This window comes from Balaenoptera ricei, chromosome 20, assembly GCF_028023285.1.
Source record: "Balaenoptera ricei isolate mBalRic1 chromosome 20, mBalRic1.hap2, whole genome shotgun sequence".
In the NCBI taxonomy this organism is placed as follows: domain Eukaryota; kingdom Metazoa; phylum Chordata; class Mammalia; order Artiodactyla; family Balaenopteridae; genus Balaenoptera; species Balaenoptera ricei.
In genome coordinates this window covers 63,702,872-63,724,323 of record NC_082658.1, presented here as the reverse complement: position 1 = coordinate 63,724,323, position 21,452 = coordinate 63,702,872, and the positions used below count along the sequence as shown (strand labels likewise).

The 21,452-nt window shown below is 49.5% G+C and overlaps 1 protein-coding gene across 5 annotated transcripts in view; it reads left to right on the top strand.

Annotated features, from left to right (window-relative positions):
* MPRIP (myosin phosphatase Rho interacting protein) overlaps positions 1-21,452 on the top strand; it is a 127,638-nt gene that overhangs the window by 18,693 nt on the left and 87,493 nt on the right. For all 5 annotated transcript variants that reach the window (XM_059908736.1, XM_059908737.1, XM_059908738.1 and 2 more), the window contains exons 2-3: positions 14,953-15,030; positions 16,960-17,025. In XM_059908736.1, the coding sequence (XP_059764719.1) occupies positions 14,953-15,030; positions 16,960-17,025 (144 nt within the window). The remainder of the gene's footprint in view (positions 1-14,952; positions 15,031-16,959; positions 17,026-21,452) is intronic.

Below are 21,452 nucleotides of genomic sequence, written 5' to 3'. Positions count from 1 at the left end.
TCTGATGTCATTTAAAAATTTTTTAATGGCAAGGATATATGCATTTTCCTTTTATTGTAGATGATGAAACTGAGATTCACAGCCATAGCGTCTTGTTCTGGGCTACACAATGATGAAATCAAGGAACCAGGACTTGAACTTGGGCCTCCTGGCTCCCAGACCGGGGTCTTTACACTGACTACCCAGAACTGTTAGGTCATGTTGGTGGAGAGTGCAATACAGTACAGGGGTTCCCTAACCTCATCTTCTGCCGGGAATGATCAAGGCTGTATCAGAAGGCGTGCATGCATGGGCAGTCAAACATCTTCCCTTCCTTTTAAAAAATAATATCTAGGGGCTTCCCTGGTGGCGCAGTGGTTAAGAATCTGCCTACCAATGCAGGAGACACAGGTTTGAGCCCTGGTCCAGGAAGATCCCACATGCCGCGGAGCAACTAAGCCCGTGCACCACAACTACTGAGCCTGTGCTCTAGAGCCCACGAGCCCTAGAACCGGTGCTCCGCAACAAGAGATGCTACCACCGTGAGAAGCCCGCACACCACAACAAAGAGTAGCCCCCGCTCACTGCAACTAGAGAAAGCCTGCGCGCAGCAATGAAGACCCAGCGCAACCAAAAATAACTAAAATAAATAAATAAATAAATTAAAACAAAAAATCTGGTAAGTGCTATATAGTAGCATTACTTTACAAAAAATGATGTTAAGTAAACAAACAAAAACCCCCAAGAGTTGTTCATGATCCCAGCAGTGAACACAATAGCTGTTTTCTTTTTGACTCCCAATCTTACTCAGTCCTGCTGCATTTTTAAATCATAGGCTACATTTTCACATCCTGCCTTGGTTGCCTGAAGGAGACATCCCTGGTCCCCTTCACTTGACTGAGTGCCCCTTGGGGACTATATGTGTTTCATGTTTTTATCTCTGATACCTTGAGTGATTGCAGCTTCAGAGCAGCTTGTGGGGAAATTCTGCTGAATACTTCCAGAGGGCTCTGTTCACCCAGGAGGCAGAGTGAAGCCCCCGGCTCTGGGCGGGGAGCACTGACTTGATGGCGTCCTGTGGGCTCATACTCTAGAGGGTTTCTTGACTTCCTCATAGTTATCTATAATTAATTAATTATAACTGATTGCTGTGTAATATTTTAGAGAGTTGATAGATCAGCATTCATTTAGCCATTGACTTGTTGGACAGCAAGTTGCTCCCAAGTGGTGAGTGGAGCTTTTTGTTGCTCTGTGTTATTTCTTTAGGCTCCGTTTCTGGCTGGTGGGGTTCCTGGGGCTGGAGCATGGAAATACCATGGTTCTTGCCACGTGTGGCCACGTGGCTGCTCCCCGAGAGTGCTGGCTTCCCGCGGTGTTTCTGCCTTTTGTCGAGGCCAGTGTGGCGCACACGGTGTTGCTTGGGGATTGGATTCAGGAGAGGGAGAAAGATGGTTGGAGGTCAGCCTGTCTGCGTGCTCCTCGGCGTGCTGGTTGTCCCTCAGTGTCGGGGGCGGACCGGTTCCTCCTGGTGACCGGGCTCTGAGTGTGGAAGGCAGAGGTGTGGCCCGGGCTCACCCAGCCTTGGCCGGGAGGCCTCACAGCAGCACCCGGAGAACAAGTAGGGAGCAGCTGGGTGACGCCTCAGTGTGTCCACTGACTCATCCCAATCACTCGGCCCTGCTTTGCACTGGGCGCCTCGCTGGGCGAAGGTGTGGAAACGGGAGGGATGGAGATGGCACGGGCCTGGGAGATGGGTCTTGGGGGCGAGCAGACTGTTGCCAGCAGGATGTGGTGAAGAGCCCTCCACGCAGAGAACTGCTGTGCAAAGCCCAGAGGCCTGAGGTGGTTTTCTTTCCGCGGGGAGGTGTAAGTGTAATAGCAGCTCAGAGCAGGAGGAGCCCCAGGAAGTTCTCAGTAAGCATCTGGCTTTGGGTTGGTTACTGTACTTGAAGGGGGCGTGGGTTTTAAAAATATATGTATTTATTTATTTATTAATTATTTGGCTGCATCGAGTCTTAGTTGTGGCAGGCAGGATCTTCGTTGCAGCATGCGAGGATTCTCTTTAGTTGTGCTGTGTGGGCTCAGTAGTTGCGTTGTGCAAGCTCAGTAGTTGCAGCGCTGAGGCTCTCTAGTTGTGGCATGTGGGCTCTAGAGCGCACGGGCTTAGCTGTCTCGCGGCATGTGGGATCTTAGTTCCCTGACCAGGGGTCGGACCCCTGTCCCCTGCATTGGAAGGCGGATTCTTAACCACTGGACCGCCAGGGAAGATCCAGGCGTGGGATTTTTTTTTTTTTTTTTAATTATTTAGGTTGCACTGGGTCTTAGTTGCGGCAGGCGGGCTCCTTAGTTGCGGTTTGCTGGCTCCTTAGTTGCGGCACATGGGCTCCTTAGTTGCGGCTCAGCAGCTCCTTAGTTGTGGCATGCGAACTCTTAGTTGTGGCATGCATGTGAGATCTAGTTCCCTGACCAGGGACTGAACCCATGCCCCCTGCATTGGGAGCGTGGAGTCTTATCCACTGGACTACCAGGAAAATCCCCTGGGCATGGGATTTTGAGGGGACCTGCACAGGGGACAGGGGATTACCCTAGTCCGTGGAGTAGAGGTGTTTGTGTCGGGGGGTCAACTTTGGAAGTGAGGGTCCCCAGACTGTAGAGCGCCTTTAGGATGATGGGGTGTTAGCAGGGGGTCGGAAGGTGGTGCCCACATTTCTGCAGGGGTAGTTTTGGGTGCTCCCTCTATGGTGCCATACTGTCTGACTGCCTTTCTCAATGCCCTCTGCACTCTGAGGGTGGGTGAATCTGAGGGGACAGAAAAGTGAGCTTCACCACCTGGCAGAAATCTGTCACTGACGTCTGCTCTCTTCGAGCCTCAGATGGGCACGGTGAAACTGAGAGCCGAGCATGTAATGTTCTGGACGCCTTGGAGCTGGTTGTGATTGGGCAGCTGTGTCCAGAGGCCTGGATGTGTCTGGGAGGCGTCCGTGTGGCAGCTTCACCACGCTGTGTAAAGCCAGCCAGGGTGTTTGCTCCTTCCCCTGCCTGCAGCCCGCCCACTTGGCCTGAGTCGAGACATCAGGCTGTCCTTGATGCAACGCAGATCTGCCTGAGGAGGGTGGCGAGGGGGAAAGGGGCTGAAGAACCTCGCCATGGTCAAGTCCACAGGCCTCAGAGAAGGTGTATGCGTGTGTGCCTGTGGCCTCAGGAGAAGCTGGTGGAAAGGCCAGTGGAGCTCATGCAGCACAGCTGAGGGCCATGCAGGGCCGCCTTGCCTGGGCATGACCCCTCTGGACTGCAGAGGCTTTTGTGGCTGGAGCCTCTGTGCTCTGGGGCTGCGATGGGTCCCCTTCCAGGGGTAAACGCTCGTATGTGGGTGCAGGGAGTATTCTGAAGTAACAGGGTTTTTTTTTGTTTGAATTTTATTGTATTTTTTATACAGTAGGTTCTTATTAGTTATCTGTTTTATACATATTAGCATACATATGTCAATCCCAGTCTCCCAATTCATCCCCCCAACACTTTCCTTCCTTGGTGTCCATACGTTTGTTCTCTACATCTGTGTCACAATTTCTGCCTTGCAGACTGGTTCATCTGTACCATTTTTCTAGATTCCCCATATATGTGTTAATATACGATATTTGTTTCTCTCTTTCAGACTTACTTCACTCTGTATGACAGTCTCTAGGTCCATCCACGTCTTTATGAATGACCCAATTTCGTTCCTTTTTATGGCTGAGTAATATTCCATTGTATATATATACCACATCTTTATCCATTTGTCTGTCAATGGGCATTTAGGTTGCTTCCATGACCTGGCTACTGTAAATAGTGCTGCAATGAACATTGGGGTGCATGTGTCTTTTTGAATTACAATTTTCTCTGGATATATGCCCAGTAGTGGGATTGCTGGGTCATGTGGTAATTCTATTTTTAGTTTTTTAAGGAACCTCCATACTCTTCTCCGTAGTGGCTGTATCAATTTACATTCCCACCAACAGTGCAAGAGGGTTCCCTTTTCTTCACACCCTCTCCAGCATTTGTTGTTTGTAGATTTTTTTTTAAAATATATATATATTTTTTTGTTTTATTTATTTATTTTTGGCTGCATTGGATCTTCATTGCGGTACATGGGCTTCTCAGTGCAGTGGCTTCTCTTGTTGCAGAGCATGGGCTGTAGGCACACGGGCTTCAGTAGTTGTGGCGCATGGACTTCAGTAGTTGTGGCTCGCGGGCTCTAGAGCACAGGCTCAGTAGTTGTGGCGCACGGGCTTAGTTGCTCCGCGGCATGTGGGATCTTCCCGGACCAGGGCTCGAACCCGTGTCCCCTACATTGGCAGGAGGATTCTTAACCACTGGGCCACCAGGGAAGCCCTGTAGATTTTTTTTTAATTAAACTTTTTATTTTGAGATAATTGTAGTTTTGTGGGCAGTTTTAAGATAAAATCCAGAGAGATCCTGTGTACTCTTTCCCCAGTTTTCCCCCAGTGGTAACATCTTGTAAAATTATAGCACAGTGTCACGGTCAGCAGGATCTCGACATCCCTGCAGTCAAGATGCAGGGCACTTGCATCCCCGCAGGGTCCCTCACAACCACACGTCCTGCACCTCCCACCCCTGTTGCCTCCTTAACTCCTGGCAGCCGCAAATCTGTTCTCCATTTCTAGAAATTCCACATTTCAAGAATGTCATGTCCGTGGAATCATACATCATGTAACCTTTCAGGATTGACTTTTTTCACTCATCCTAATTCTCTGGAGATTCATCCAGGTTGTGTGTATCACCAGTTGTTTCCTTTTTATTGCTTACTAGTATTCTATGGTGTACCCGGCTTAACCACTCATTCGCTGAAGGACATCTGCATTGCTTCCAGGGTTTTTTTTGGCCTTTACAGATAAAGCTGCAGTAGCCACTCATATACAGTTTTTGTGTGAGTGTAAGCTTTTATTTCTCTGGAATAAATGCCCAGGAATGAGGTTCCTGGATTATGTTGTAGTTGCATGTTTAGTTTTTAAAGAACCTGCTAAACTGTTTTTCAGAGTGGCTGTACCATTTTATATTCCCTCCAACAACATACGAGTTTCTCCACATCCTTGTCAGCATTTGGTGTTGTCACCATTTTTAATTTTAGTCATTCTGATAGGTGTGTAGTAGTATCTCATGTGTGTTTTTTTTAAAATAAATTTATTTATTTTTGACTGCGTTGGGTCTTTGTTGCTGCGCGCAGGCCTTCTCTAGTTGTGGCGAGCGGAGGCTACTCTTCGTTGAGGTACGCAGGCAGAGCACGGGCTCTAGGCGTGCGGGCTCAGTAGTTGTAGCTCGTGAGCTCTAGAGCGCAGGCTCAGTAGTTGAGGTGCACGGGCTTAGTTGCTCTGTGGCATGTGGGATTTTCCTGGACCAGGGCTTGAACCCGTGTCCCCTGCATTGGCAGGCGGATTCTTAACCACTGCGCCACCAGGGAAGTCCCTCTCATGTGGTTTTAATTTGCATTTCCCTAATAGCTAATGATGTTGAACATCTTTTCATGTATTTATTTGCCATATGTGTATCTTCTGTGAAATATCTTTTCATGTCTTTTGCCCATGTTCTAATTGGGTTGTTTGGTTTTTTTTATTATTGAGTTTTGAGAGGTCTTTATATATTCTAGATACTAATCCTTTGTTAGATATGTGGTTTGCAAACATTTTATCCCACTCTTATTTTTTCACCCTCCTAGTAGGGCCTTTTGTAAAACAAATATTTTAAATTTTAATGTGGTCCAATTTGCCAATTTAAGTGTGTGTTCCATTTTGAGTTAATTTTTGTGTAAGATTGAGCTTTATTTCTTTTTTGCCTATGGATGTCCAGTTGCTACAGTACCGTTTGTTGAAAGACTGTCACTCCTCCCCTGAATTTTTTAGCACCTTCGTTTTTGTTTTTGGTGGGGGTGCCTCGCTGTGCAGCACGTGGGATCTCAGTTCCTCAACCAGGGATCAAACCTGTGCCCCTGCAGTGGACGCATGGAGTCTCTTTTTTAAAAAAAAATATTTATTTTTTTATTTGGTTGCACCAGGTCTTAGTTGTGGCATGCGGGATCTAGTTCTCTGACCAGGGATCGAACATGGGCCCCCTGCATTGGGAGTGCGGAGTCTTAACCGCTGGACCACCAGGGAAGTCCCTTTTAGCACCTTTGCTCAAAGTTAAATTGGACACATTTGTGTGGGTCTATTTCTGGGTTTTCCACTCTGTTCCATTAATCTGTGTGTCTAACTTTCCATTAATGCCACAGCCTTGATTACTGTGGATATATAATAAATCTTATAATCAGGTAGATGGATTCCTCCCTCTTTCTTCTTCTTTTTAATTAAAAATAGTTCCTTTGCCTTTCCATATAAATTTTAGAATAATCTTGTCTATATCTGCAAAAAAGTCTTCGTGAGCTTTTGTTAGTAATTGAATTAAGCTTATGTATCAATTTGGGGAGAATTGACAGTTTAGAATCTTCCAGTCTGTGAACACAATATGTCTCTCCCATTTATTTAGGTCTTCTTTGATTTTTCATCAGCATTGTGTAGTTTTCAGCATGCAAGTCCCGTACATGCTTTGTTAGATTTACACCTAAGTATTTCATTTTTTTTTAACAATTGCAAGTGGTATTTAATTTTTAATTTTGGCGTCCACATATTCATTGCTAATACATAGAAATACAGTTGATTTTCATATACCGATCTTACATACTATAACCTGTTGAACTCACTAGTTCTAAGAGTTCTTTTTTTAAAATAGATTCCTTGTGATTTTCTACATAGACAGTTGTGTCATCTGTAAATACTTTATTACTTCTTCCCAATCTGTGTATCTTTTATTTCCTTTCCTTGCCTCATTGCACTGGCTAGATATTCTAGCACTGTGTGGAATAAGAGTTCTGAGAATGGACAACATTGCCTAGTTTCTGATCTTAGAGGGGAAGCATTTAGTCTTTCACCATTAGGTATAATGTCAGCCCTAGGTTTTTTGTAGATGCTCTCTGTCAGTTGAGGAAGTTCCCTTCTATTTCTACTTTTCTGAGAGGTTTTGTTGTTCTTGTTTTTTAAATGAATGGGTGTTGAATTTTGTCAAATGCTTTTTCTTTTTTTTTTCAAATGCTTTTTCTGCATTAATTGATGTGACCACAGAGTTTTTCTTCTTCAGCCTGTTATTATGGTGGATAACACTGATTGATTTTTAAATAGTAAACCAGCCTTGCATCCCTGGAATAAACCCCACTTGGTCATGGTATATAATTCTTTAAATATATTGCGGACTTCTGTTTGCTAATTCTTTGTTGTTCTTTTTTGTCCTCTTTTTTGGTACCGTGTCTGATTGTGATATCTAGTTAATACTGTCTTCATAAAATGAATTGGGAAGTGTTTCTTACTTTTTCTTTTTCTGGAAAAGACTGTGTAGAATTGGTGTTAATTCTTCTTTAGACATTTGGTAGAATTCTCCAATAAAACCCTCTGAGCCTGGAGATTTCTTTTTTGGGGAATTTTAAAATTACATACTTAGTTTCTTTAATAGTTATAGGGTCATTCAAATTGTCTATGTTTTTTGAGAAGTTGGTCCGTTTCATCTAAGTTATCAAGTTAAAATTTGTGGAATTGTTTGTAATAGTCCTTCGTTATCTTTTTTTTTTTTAAATAAATTTACTTATTTACTTATTTATTTTTGGCTGCATTGGGTCTTCATTGCTACACGAGGGCTTTCTCTAGTTGGGGCAAGTGGGTGCTACTCTTCGTTGCAGTGCGCAGGCTTCTCACTGTGGTGGCTTCTCTCGTTGCAGAGCACGGGCTCTAGGCATGTGGACTTCAGTAGTTGTGGCACATGGGCTCAGTAGTTGTGGCTCACGGGTTCTCGAGCGCAGGCTCAGTAGTTGTGGCGCATGGGCTTAGTTGCTCTGTGGTATGTGGGATCTTCCCGGACCAGGGCTCGAACCCGTGTCCCCTGCATTGGCAGGCGGATTCTTAACCACTGTGCCACCAGGGAAACCCCTCTTTGATTTTTATTTCTCTTCCTGCTTGATCTTTCTGGGTTTTTTTAGAATTTCATTTTTTTTTTACGATAAATTTCAAGATTTATCTACGGTGATTTTTTCAGTATAGATTTTTTTTTTTAGTGGCTGTTCTAGGAGTTTCATTGTATATACATAACTTACCACGGTCTGTTGGTGGTATCATTTTACCAGTGCAAGTAAAGGGAGTACCTCCCTTTATCTCCTTTTACCATTCCCTATGTGAGTGTCTTAAATATTTCCTCTACATGATTCAGAACTACATTAGATAGTGTTATAATTTTTGCTTTGTTCATCAAGCATAATCTAGAAAACTCAAGGAAAGCCTGGTTACAGGTAGTTTTGCTTACTGTGTTTCCTGCTTCCTTTATGATGATCCAGGTTTCCTCCTTTTATCATTTCCTTTCTGTTTAAAGAACTTCCTGTAACCGTTTTTTAAGTGTAGGTCTGCTAACTATTTCTCTTAGTTTTCCTTCATCTGAGAATGTCTTGATTTCCCTTTTGTTCCTGAAAAGATATTTTTTATTGGTTACAGGATTCTGGGTTGACAGTTGTTTTCTTTTAGCACCTGGAAGGTATTGTGCTACTTCCCTCTGGCCTTCATGGTTTAGTCCAGATCATTATATTTGGTTTCTCCTATCCAAACCCTGTTGTTTTTCTCTGGCTACTTTCAAGATTTTTTCTTGGGCTTTAGTTTTCAGAAATTTAATTTTAATGTGTCTTGGTGTGGATTTTTTTGGATTTACCCTTTGGAGTTCACTCAGCTTCTTGAATTTATAGGTTACCATTCTTGCCAAGTTTGGGAAGTTTTCAGTATTCTCTCTCTGAGTGTATTTCTACCCTACCCTTCTCTCCTTCCAGGACTCTGATGACACAAATGTTAGATCTTTTGTTATAGTCCCACAGGTCCCTGAGACTCTGTTCTTCTCTTATTTATTTTTTTCAGTCTGTTTTCTCTCTGTTATTTGATTGGGTAATTTCTGTGCTTTTGTCTTCCAGCTCACTGATTCATTCCATGGTTCCCGTCATTCTGCTGTTGAGCCCATCCATTGAACTTTTAATTTCAGTTATTGTATTTTTCAGTTTCAGAATTTCCATCTGGCTCTTATAGCTTCTGTTTCTTTGCTCAGGCTATCTGTGTTTTTTGTTTATTCCAAGCATGTTCATAATTTCTTGTTGAACCATTTAGCATGGCTGTTTTAAATCTTCATCGGATAATTGTGACATGCCTGTCACCTCGGTGTTGGCATCTGTCTTCGTTCATTCAGTTTGCAACCTTCCTGGTTCTTGGTATCGTGGTGATTTTTCAGTTGAAGCCTGGACATTTCTGTGTCACGTTAGCTGACTCTGGGTTGTGTTTGACCCTTCCTTCTCTTGCGGTCGGCTTTTTCCAACGCTGCTGCAGCGGGGGAAGCAGGGCTGCTGCCTTTTACTTTTAGGTGGAGGTAGAAGTCTGGCTCCTCACTTGGGCCCCATTGATACTTGAGGCAGGAGACCCCTTGTTACTGCCGCAGGGTGTGGGGTTCAGCTCCCCAGCTGTCCTCCTCTGACATTGCCCCAGGAGGGAGAGGGAGGAGACCTGTTACTGCTGGGTGGGGCTGAAAGTCCCAGCTCCCTGCCTAACTGCCTGACACCTCCCTGGTAGGGGTGCTGGGGCGCCTCTTAGCCGGCAAGGGGGGAAGTCTGGCTTCTGCTGGTGGGGGTGAGGGTGTGGCTGTGTCTGTTCTTTGGTGTCCGGCTGGAGTAGGACGGTTATTGTCTAAGAGTTCTCTGTTTTGCTAAGTTGTTCTTCCCCAGTTCTTTGGCCAGAGAGGGACTTTACTTGGGCTTCTGATTTTTGGTCTGCGCCCTTTGGCACTTCCAGGTTGCCCCTCCTCCAGACTCCAGTCTGGGACAGTGAGGCAAAAAGAAACCCGGGGCGCACACCTCTGTGTGGTTCCTCGGGTCCAGAGGTTCCCGGCCCCTCTGCCTTCTACTCTCCACCTTTTCGAGTCTTCTTAGGTTTGTCTTATATACAGCGTCCAGGGTTTTATTTGTACTTAGTGGGAGGCATAGGGAACATTACATCTACCCCATCTTGAAGCAGAAATTTCCAGTGACCATTTTCAGAAGGGCTTTGGGCTGAGGAGAATGCCCAGGCCACCAGCAGCCTCTTCCCAGAGATCAGCCGGAAGCGTAGCCTCTGGTTTATTGGGTTTGCGGGGCATGGCTGAGTTTAATCGGAAGGGAAGAGGCTCAGCGGGTGCTCTCAGCTGGTGACTTTTGCACAGGTCTGGTGCTTCTTCCCAGGTGGCCTGCCTGAAACCGAACTCAGTCCCATCTTTTGGGTCCTCAGTGTTGACAAGAGTTACCTGCTTCTCCTTTCCCCGCCGCCCCCTTAAAGTAAAACCCCAGCTACCCAGCCAGAAAACAGCAGCAGAACTACGTACCATTAAGAGTTTCTAGAGCCCACTTCCTGTGCCAGCCGCCTTTGGGGTTGCCACAGTTCGTACGTCAGGTTATTGGGGGGCTCCCAGGAAGAGGGTGCCTTCGGGCCTGTCGGAGGCCCCGCCCCGCCCCAGAAGAGATGAGGCAAGAGAGGGAGGAATGCTGCCCTCCAAAACCTCTGTCTGCTTGTGAGCCTGTCCCATGGGGACAGAGGCTGTGGCGGGTGTTTCTGGACTCCCTGGCATGGCTGGGTCTGCAGTTGCCATTTTTAGACAGTCTGAGAAATAGTGGGAGCAGCAGCACCTCTGGGGCGCCCTTCCATGCCTGTGGGGTTACCTGAGAGAGCGGGGTGTCCTGGTGTGTGGCTCTCCAGGCCTGTGGACGGGGTTCCAGGCGCCGATGAGTTGGAGGAGGGTGGCAGCCGAGCCGCTCTGCACTGGTGGACGGACCCCTGCCTCTGTCTTCACTGTAGCTGTGCCCGTGCCAGCGAGTCCTCTCCGCCCCAGGCCGCCCTCCTCCTCACAGGTTGTTTGTTCCCTGTTTGCTTGCTTGCTTGGATGGCAGTGCAGGGTGGCAGGTACCTTCCTGCCCCCTGACGACCCTAGCGTTGCGCACGGGACATCTGGAGGCTCTCGTTGTCACCCAGCTGTGGACGCCAAGTCTGCCCTGTTAGCCCTTTGCCCCACTCCCGGCCCCAGCAGACCTGAGCTGCTGCCTTGTGCTTCCCTCTGGACGCTGTCTAGCTTGTTCTAGCTCGCTTCCTACAAACCAGGGGACCACCTCGTTGTCCTTGGAAACTTTTGTCCCTGTCTCTTTGACTGAAGTTTCCCCAATCTGCCTGGGCGGGGTGGGGGGGTGGGGTGGGCGCAGAGCACAGAGTCACTTGAAAACTTACGTAGTGAATCCCTGCCCCCCCCAACCCTCCCCCTCCCCCCCCCCTCCCCCTCCCCCCCCCCCCTCCCCTAGACTTGGCTTTCTTAGCTTAGACTTGACTTTTCTTGGCTTTGGGAGAAGGACTTATTAGTTTACATTTCCTGTGGACTGTGAACCCATGAAGGTAGGAGCAGTTTCTTATTTATCTCTGCTTCCCCACTGCCTTACATAGGCCTTTGTAAGTGTTTTTTTTAAACAGCTTTATTGAGATAATTCTTCACATACCATATACAATTGACCTATTTAAAGTGTACAATTTGATGGTTTTAGTATACTCCCAGAGATGTGCAACTATCATCACAATCAATTTTAGAATGCTTTCATCATCCCCAAAAGAAACCCTGTAGCTGTCACTCCCCACAATCCTTCCATCCCCTCTGCCCTGGGCACCCCCCCGTCTGCCTTCTGTCACTATGGATTTGCCTTGGTAAATGCTCTTGTGGAACGTTACCCACTTCCCAGGCTGCTAGAGCACTTGTTTCTTGCCCTGTGCCCTCTACTGGCCCAGCCTTCCCACCTTTTAGGACGACCTGCCCACCTGAGATGGGTCCCCTTTGGGGTGACCCGTATATGGAAGTCATGGCCAAGTGAGGTGGATGCTGGCAGGCTCCCCGAGTAGATGTTGGTTGAGTGAATAACGGTGCTGATTTCGGGCCAGGTTCTGAGGGACTTGTGCCAGTCGCAGATCTCCCACTGCCCCTTTTGAGGAAAGGACAGGTAGGTGTAGCTGATAACGTGAAGTCTCCCCAAAGCCCTGCAGCCAGAAACGAGGAGGGTGATGTGCGATCAAAGCCAGACAGAAACGGAGGAGACACGGCCTTGGGGTCTAGCCTCCTGATTTTACAGGTCAGGGAACTGCAGGCCCAGCGGCCATGTGGGGGAGTCACCTGGCCGGGGTACACATGGGGTCGTCCCCCAGCACTGACCTCTCCATCCTGTGTGCAGAGAGAGGCCAAGTGTGCTCGCATGCCTGGGGGATGGCTGGGTGCCGCTGGTGTTTGCTGAGAAAACAGACCTCTGTTCTCTTTGCTTCTGCTTTCCCAGGCAGCGTGTCATTCCACACACCCCATGGTCCTCCTGAGCCGTGTCCCTCTAACTCTCGGTCCCCTGCCAGCACCCACTCCCCGGCTGCTTTCTTTTTTTTTTTTTAATGTTTTTTCCTGCCTATAGACATTAATATATCTTTTTAAAAAAATAAATTTGTTTATTTATTTATTTATTTATGGCTGTGTTGGGTCTTCATTGCTGCGTGTGGGCTTTCTCTAGTCGCAGCGTGCGGGGGCTACCCTTTGCAGTGTGCAGGCTTCTCACTGCTGTGGCTTTTCTTTGTTGTGGAGCACGGGCTCTAGGCCTGTGGGCTTCAGTAGTTGTGGCATGTGGGCTCAGTAGTTGTGGCGCACGGGCTTAGCTGCTCCGCGGCATGCGTGGTCTTCCCGGACCAGGGCTCGAACCCGTGTCCCCTGTGCTGGCAGGCGGATTCTTAACCGCTGCGCCACCAGGGAAGTCCCCCCATGTTTCATCAATGCCAGTCTCGCTTCTTTCCTTCAGCCCACTCCATACCCCTTGCCCGAAGCCCTTCTTTCTGTTCACAGGGAAAAGCCAGTGCTTCCCCTGGGGGCCTGAGGACCCTGCAGAAGCCAAGAAAAGAGGCTCACCCCCCCCCCCCATGCTCTGTGACCTCTGGCAAGTGACCTTCCCTCTGTGAGTCACAGACTACACAGCTTTTCAAAATGAGGTGGTGTGACGGGGCCTCCCAATTTGGAAATGTTGAATAAAAAGCATGCTAAGAGGACCCCTAGGGCTTACCCGGAAATAGTCTGTGTGTGTAAATAGCAGGCAGAGGGTTTGGGCTTTAATTTGTGTTGCTGCCCTCCAAAGGACAGTGGACACACTGGCCTGGTTGTGCCTTTCCCAGCCCTTTCTCAGGAGCTGGGTATGGCTAAAAAAAGGGAGGTGGAGTCTGAGTGTCTGTCTTTATCTTTTAGCTCCTGTTGAACTCCTACTGCCAGTGTCTGGGGGGGGGGGGGGGGGGCGGAGGGACGCTTTGGATATAAAAAATATAAAAATAGCCAGCATTTCTTAAGTACTTTTAGGCCACACGCTGTGCTCAGGTTTTTTTTTTTTTTTTCTCATGCAATTTTTGAGATAATTCATATACCATAAAATTCACTCTTTTAAAAAATATATTTATTTATTTCTTTACTTACTTGCTTATTTTGGCTGCTCCGGGTCTTAGTTGCAGCACGTGGACTCCTAGTTGTGGCATGCATGCGAGATCTAGTTCCCTGACCAGGGATGGAACCTGGCCCCCCTGCATTGGGAGTGCGGAGTCTTACCCACTGGACCACCAGGGAAGTCCCAAAATTCACTCGTTTAAAGCATACGATTTAGTAATTTTTAGCATACTCACAAGTTCATGCAACTGACTCCACTGTCTAATTCGAGAACATTTTCATCACCCCCAAAGAAACCCCATACCTGTTAGCAGCCACTCCCCATTTCCTGCTCCCTCCACATCCTGGCTACCACTCATCTGCTTTCTGCTTCTATGGATTTCCTTATTTTGGACCTTTCCTATAACTGGAATCATGCAGTTTGTGGTCTTTTGTGTCTGTCTTCTTTCACTTAAAGCATAACGTCTTTTAAGTGAAAGGTTCAACAATGTTGTAGCGTGTCAGTACTTCATGCCTTTTTATTTCTGAATGACATTACATTGTTTGGATGGACCACATTTTCTTTATCCATTCATCTGCTATGGACATTGGGGTTGTTTCTACCTTCCGGCTATTGTGTATAGTGCTGCTCTGAATGGCACATGTCCAAGTTTTTGCTTGAGCACCTGCTTCCAGTTTTCTTGGGGTTGTATATACCTAGGAGTGGAATTCTGGGTCATAGGGATATCTAAGTTTAACCTTTTGAGGAACTGCCAGACTCTTTTCCCCAGTGGCCACACTGTTTTGCATTCCTGTGCTGGGCTGTGTTTTACTTGGATTGTCTCTTCAGTCCTCACATAAGATTCATGAGGTGTAGATATAATTATCATCACTCTCACCTTTCAAACGGGAAGATAGAAACTCGAAGGGTTTTCAGCCCAAGGTCATACAACCAGCGAGTTGATGATTCTTTGGCCAGTGCTAATGATGATCGCTAAAGCAGTGTCTCTGCTCCCAGGCCCTGTTCTGTACCATCAGGATGAGGGGCTTTGACTGTGCTGGTCACATGATATCCCTAGTGCCTGCACATATTGGCACTCGCATGGTTATGAAGAAAATGCCATTTTCCCCTGATCCTGGTGGCTTGATCAGAAACTTGAGGGGAGGTATCTGTTTCCTAGGAGTTCCTGTATTCTCCGGTGTTTCAGACTCCTGCTGGGTTTGCATTCTCCTCCCCACACCAGATGCTGCAGACCTGCCAGGAGGCTCTCCGACATCTCTCTTGGCAGCTTGGCCTGGGGCTGGGGAATGGGATGCACGGAGCGTGTGGAGCAGAGGGGGATTCTTCTTCCAGCGAGCGCTTGTCAGCTTGTCATTCACTTGACCGCTGAAACTGTCCAAGGCCACTGATGACCTGCTCTTCTTTTTCTCCTCCAGGCAAAACCCATTTATGGTGGTTGGCTGCTCCTGGCTCCAGATGGGACTGACTTTGATAACCCAGTGCACCGGTCTCGGGTAAGGGCATCAGAGTGAATTCTTGGAGTGGAGAATTCACCAAGAGAGGGGCCCACCTAAGGCAGACTGACCGAGTGGAGGACGGAGGTGGGGGGTTGAATGGTGGATCCTGGGATGGCGGATCAGCAGGGAACCCCTACCTATTTGGTGAACTTGCAGGTCCCAGTAGTTATGCCTGGCCCTCCATTCAAAAGAGATGCACTCGCATGGTGCTACCTGTTTTGTGGGTCAGCTTGACTCTAGAAACAGTTAAATGGAAAAGACCGAAGGGCAGTTCAGCAGACATTTGCATTATGCTAATTAGGCTCCGAGTTCTTTCAGGGCCAAAGTTCTGCTTCCTGTAGCCCCCTCTTTCCCCTCCCTTCCTCCCCAGCTGGGAGCTCAGCAGATGAGCAGGAGTTGGCCTTAAGGGCCAACTTTGCTTGCGTCCCATCTCTCCTGGGCACCCAGCCCCAGGTGGGTCCTGCTGGACACAGGCTACTGCTCGGCCAGTTCTGAGCTGGAGCAGCGAGATGGTCAGACCAGCATCGTCCCGGGTCAGTGGCTTGTTCCTCTGTCAGGGAGCCCCTTTGGATTTGACTCCAATTAAAACATGCTTTGTTTTTCCACACACTTTCCTCCAGGTACTGCCGCCTGCCCCCTTCCCATCCCCTGCTCCCTTCCCATCCCCTGCTCCCCCGAGGGCCTCTGCCCTGCCTCTGGGTCTCTGCTGCCCCCAGCCTGAATGTTACACTCTGGGGTGGGGCCTTGGTACCCCACAGAACTTGCTTTGTATCTGGGGTCTTTAGGCTTCCTTCCAGAATGGGTTTTAATTTTAAAAACAACAAATAGGAGCCTTGGAAATATTTCTCGGGAAGAGTCCAGGTGGCCCAGCCTCTACAGGTCCTCTTTGCAAGGCCATGTGAGTGCCCTGTTCCTGCCACCCAGGCGTGAGGACAGCGAGGGCGACTGTGTTCCAGTGGCCGCAGTAACCAGGGAGCAGCCCTCTTTCCTCTTTTGTATTTAGGTCATACAGAACTGCCATTTCCAGCTTCTGATGGGAAAATCATTATTATAAATGATATAATTCTGGCCCAAAGCAAAGAGACATGATATTTTAGTTAGTTCTTGTGGCCTTATTGCCAGTAAAAGTATGAATTTTGTTGAGCTTTTGGAAATGTTGAAAATAGGTCATGGATCTTCATGATTATTTTTGGGATTTGGGGACCAGCAGTCTCACGTTCTAGACATTTCCCCCCCCACAAAAAGGAAGGGCCTTTCTATTCCACTGTCAGTGCCATTGGACCTCCATCAGCCCCTGGTAGCCTGGCCTTTGGGTGGAGGGCAGCGAGGGGGCAGGGGCACCCTTTGCCAGTCACTCCCTCCCTGGACGTCAGAGTTGTTCCCACTGGCCTCCCTCCTCAGTTTTGATTTTTGTTACTTCTTTCCTCCTCTGTGAATACTGGCGTCCGGCTGGCTTTTTCCCTTTTTCAACCTCCCTGTGGGTCATTGGAACAACGCTTTTATACCATTTTTCCAGATTTTTTCAGAAGTGGGGAATCAGTGCTTGGCATTCTCAGGTTATCCCATATCATGTCAGGTAATTCATCAAATTAATATTGACACATTATTAGTAATAAGCTCTGTGCTGGGTACATAAAGAATACAAAAAGGTGACCCAGACATTGCCTCTGCTCCTTTTTCTGAGGAGCTTACAGAGTAAAATAGATCAGGCATCTTTTAAAATCTCAGTGATTGGGAACACACTGGGTGGTTTGGGCCTCTCCACTGGCCCAGTCCTGGCTGACGAGGCCCTGTTCTTCTACCCCTGGGCCCCAGAAATGGAAGCTGTGCAGCCAGCGTGCCTCAGAGGCAGGCTTGTCAGGCGCAGGGGCTCGGCAAGTGGAGACGGGCCAGAACCCTCCCGACACCCTCTGTATTCCGTTGCAGAAATGGCAGCGCCGGTTCTTCATCCTCTACGAGCACGGCCTCTTGCGCTACGCCCTGGATGAGATGGTGAGTGTCCTCCTCCGCCCCGCCCCTCTCCGGCCCCGGCCTTCGCCAGGCCCCTTCGTCGCGGTGGCGTTGGCCTTGTCGTGGCGGCTGTGTGCTCTTGCTTCGGCTTCTGCTCAGGAGGCTGGAGGTGTTGAAGCCCGTGTGGCAGCTGGTTGCAGCGGCCCTCACAGCCCCAACCTTTGCCTCGAGGCACCTTCAGTGGCCACGGGTGAGAGTCACGGTGAGGGAGGAAGTCACTTCTGTTCAGGGTGGTAGGAGCGCCTGGTTAGAGAGAAGCGGAGGAGGTTGCGGGCCCGCGGGAGCAGGTGTGGCCGCCCTGGGTGGGCGGGTGCCGGCTGAGCCCCGCGGATCCGTGCGTAGTGCAGGGCTCCTCTCAGGTCCGTTGCTGGAATTGGTGTCGCTCATCGTATTTGATGTTCAGAGGTCTCCTGGCCACAGGGTTAGTGTTCTGGTCACTAAGCCAGGGTGCACGGGCTCCGTCCTGCCCTGTCACCCACCTGGTTTGTTTCCTGGGCTGGATGAGTATTTACCAACCAGGTAGGATATTCTGGCTTTTCTTTTTCCACCCATTTTGTCTCCTGACTTTTTTCTAAAGGAGATCGGTCTCTCCTAGCTAATCTAAAGTATGACTGAATTCCAAGCTTTATAAAGGATTGAAGGTGGAAGCTTTGAGTGCCTTTTCCTGTTCCATTGGCGTGTGTGTGTGCGTGCGTGCCTTTGTGTGGCCAGCATTGTTAAACTGGGACTGTCCAAGAACATCTGTTCACACCGTGTAAGACAGGTTGACCCCACCCCTTTCAGAGTTCATTTCCTTGCTTCAGGGGTGAGAGCAGGGTTCTGGAAGTGTGAGCAGAGCACCTTGTAGTCTGTTGGGACACTTGAAGGTTCGGTGGTTATCACAGCTGATACGTGGCCAGGCCATCGGTGTTTCTGTTTCCATGCGGGGTCTTAATCTTTGTGATGTGATGTGTTTTCCATTTTGTTTGTGGGACAAGTTAATGGGTATGATATCTAGGAATGGAATTAATAGTTATGATACCTAGTTCTGTGTTGACTATTGCCTCATTGGTTCCTTCAAAAAAAGAATTTTCTTCTTTTTCATTCTTTCTGTTGAGCATATTTGTACAACGCGGATGGTCCACAGAGGGTTTTTGCCATGGAAACATCTGTGGTCCAGAGTAGTTTGAGGCGACTGGGTTGGTACCACCGGTGGTGGTAGAATTTGCTAGAGGCAGGAGCAGGGGGGCAGATTCACCTGGACACTCATTTCCTTTGGTGACTCAGCACTGCCCTCTGTGTTCTCCTGACTTGGCCGTCATGCCGGCAGGCGCCCTGAGGCAGGAGCTGGGCTCCGACCCGCCTGGAGGTTTACTTTGTCCTCCCTGTGCCTGTCTGACTGCTGTTAAGTCCCGCAAAGACTAACCATGGAGAACGGGCCTTGGAGGTCACTGGATGACATCCAGGCTGGGCCGGGCCATGAACCAGCCCGAGAAACAGAATTCCCTGGACTCGGCTTGGAGACTGATTCTTCTGGTCAGGAAATCTTTCTGTAGGTCCAGCTGGGGTCCGGTATAGTCCATGGTTCTCTTCAGCTGCACGAGCATGAGGGCGGCTGCTGGGCACCAACACACAGCACACGCTGGTCCGAGAGCTGCTCCTGCATGGCTGGGACCGTGAACCGTGGGCGACACCCGGCCGTGCCTTCCGGTCTCCCCACGACCTGCCCGTCCTGTGCTGCTCGGGCAGAGGTGGGACGTGCCAGCCATGGAGAAGAAGGAAGCCGGGGAAAACCGGGGCTGCGGAGAGGGTGTTCGGGGTGCCCAGGGTGGAGGGGTGGGCCCAGGTCACGCTGGCAGATCCCCGTGGGGATGAAGAGACTGACCGGTGCTGCTCTGTGCCCAGGGTGGAGGGGCGTCGTCTCTGTGCGTGACGGGCAGCGGTAGCAGTTGTGTTGGAATACCTTCAGAGCGACGTGGTTTTCCCTGTTGCGTTAGGAAGGCCCTGTGCGGGCAGCTCTGAGGAAGCCTCCGGGCCGTTTGTGCCAGGAGGCTGCTGAGGGGGCGGTCAGGTGCCGGCCGCCCGGTGGTCGGCGTTGGCGGCCGTTGCCGTGGGCGCTTGCGGGCGGGCTCCTTCTTGTGGGGCTGGAGCGGCCTCTCCCACCCCGTGGTCTGCGTCAGGCCTTGTTCTTCGTGGCTGCTCCCCAACCCAGAGGCCAGTTTTCCTGAAGCCTAGACTCCCTCCTCCACCTGGAGCAGAACACTGTGCGTGCAGACTTGTGTGCGAACGAAGTTCCAGCCGTGGCAGAATTTTCCTCTTTGAGTACCTAGAAGTGGAGCCGTGGTCCTCAGCTGGGCACCTTGTGCCTCCCAGGGCTGCCCGGCAATGTCTGGAGTCATCTTTGAGTCTCACAGCTGCACGAGGGTGCAGAGGCGCTGTTGGCACCTAGTGGGTGGAGGCCAGGGTGCTGCGAAACAGAGTGTGATGCCCAGGATGGCCCCACAGCAGAAGGTGATCCGGCCCCAAGTCCACAGTGCTGGGCTGAGAGACCCTGTGTGACCTGGTCCGTGGCTTACTTTTTTTCTTTTTTTTTTAAATTAAAATGTTCGACTTGCTATCATCCCTGTTCTTAAAAGGTTCAGAAGGCCCTACCCCTCAGATTTCCTGGGAGTGAGGGAGGTGATGGGCAGGGTTAGCCTGCTGGCTGGGACGGTGCATGCTGGGCCTGGAATAGGAATGGGCCCGTTCCTGGTGGGGAGGGGTTACTGTGGGGTGTTCTTGCACATCCGGCGACCACAGGGCCAGCAGAACTGCTCGCGTGGCTCCCTGCCGGGGAGTGGGTAGGCACCGCTTCCTGTGGCAGCTCAGGGCAGTTCAGACCTCTGTGCCTGTAGAATAGGCCCATCTCGGTGTTGGTCTCCAAGAGCAGCAGCTCTGAGCAGCCCGTAGCCACTGCTGATCGTGCCACTGCTGCCAAGCTCAGCTTCAGCTCTCCCCCTTCCCCCGCCCACCCCATCCTTCCCAGCGAATCTATTGCATGTAATAAATTAGCGTTTTATGGCTGGGACCTTAACACTTAGTCACAATCTGTTTCAAATTGTTATTTGGACTTTTATACAGTATTACTATTTGTTTTCATTTGCTTAAATGTTATCTTACCTACTGGATGGTACCTTTTTTCTTCAGTGCTGGGCCCCCTATAGTTTTTGGCACCTTCCTGTTGTCTGACCTGGGGTTTGGATAGCACAGACCTGGTAAATATTTGTTGAGTTGAAATAATCAACTTTGTAAATGCGTTGCTGCAGGATTTCTGTTTCAGCGTGGGGAGGAGGTGGGACCTGCGCACTCCTGGGAGAGCGATTAGGTGCGTTTTGCATCCAAGCTCTTAGCGGTTCCTCAGCAGAAAGGAGAATGCGCTCCAGAGCGTAGGGTGGGGACCCAGAGGGGCATGGTGATGGCCAGGAGGCCCGGAGGAGGAGGGCTGCAGTCCCTGGGTCAGCGCCTGCCTGGAGGGCTGCTTCGAGAGGCCCTCCTGCGTGGGCTCTTCTGCTGGGTCTGGGGCCTCAGGCTAGTCTGGCTCCAGGGGTGACTCTTGCCTTTCTCTTCCAGGCGGCTCTGAGATGGGACTAACCTTCGGGAGTCATTTTTCCTTTTTTGGGAAATTTCTTTCTCGATACACCCACATACCCTGTAACTGTTGGGTGTGGAGGAGAGGCAAATTGCCCAAAAAAGGAAAAAAAAATTCCCAAACGCAAGCCGAGGTGAGGTGGGCTCAGGGCAGCCTCACAGACAAGTGGGAGCCTGAGCAGTTTGGCTGCGCCTCTGTTTCTTCAGGAGTGGACAGAGGGAAGAATCTAGAAACCCAGGCTGCTGCCTCTCTCTCTCCTCTGCTTTTGTTTCTCCCCCTGTGCTCTGCCTGTTCGTGTACCAAATGCTGCCACTTTCCTTGAGCTTTTGGGGACTGATGTAAAGCTAAGGTGCTGGGGTCACTAGAAAGCTTTCCTAAAGAAGCTCCCCATCCAGAGGGGGATCCAGGGCCCCGAGTTTCAGGTGGAGCCGCTGGGCTTTGAGGCTCTGGGGCTCCGGGGGGGACCGTGCCCGATGAGCTCTGGAAGCCTTGTCTCTTGATTTCGTCTTCTCTTCCTTTTTCCTCCTGGAAGCCAGGCAAAAACATGTTCTGTTGTTGTTGCTGTTTGCTTTTAAACTGTGGTAAAGTATGTGCAACAAAATTTACCATTTTAGCCATTTTTAAGATTATAGTTCAGTGGCATTAAGCACGTTCACGTTGTTGTGCAGCCATCACCACCATCCCTCTCTAGAGCCCCTTCCATCTTCTAGGCTGAAACTCTGTCCCCATTAAATCCTCACTCCCCACCCCTCCCCCAGCCCCCACCACACACCCTTCTGCTTCCTGCCTCTACGGGTTTGAG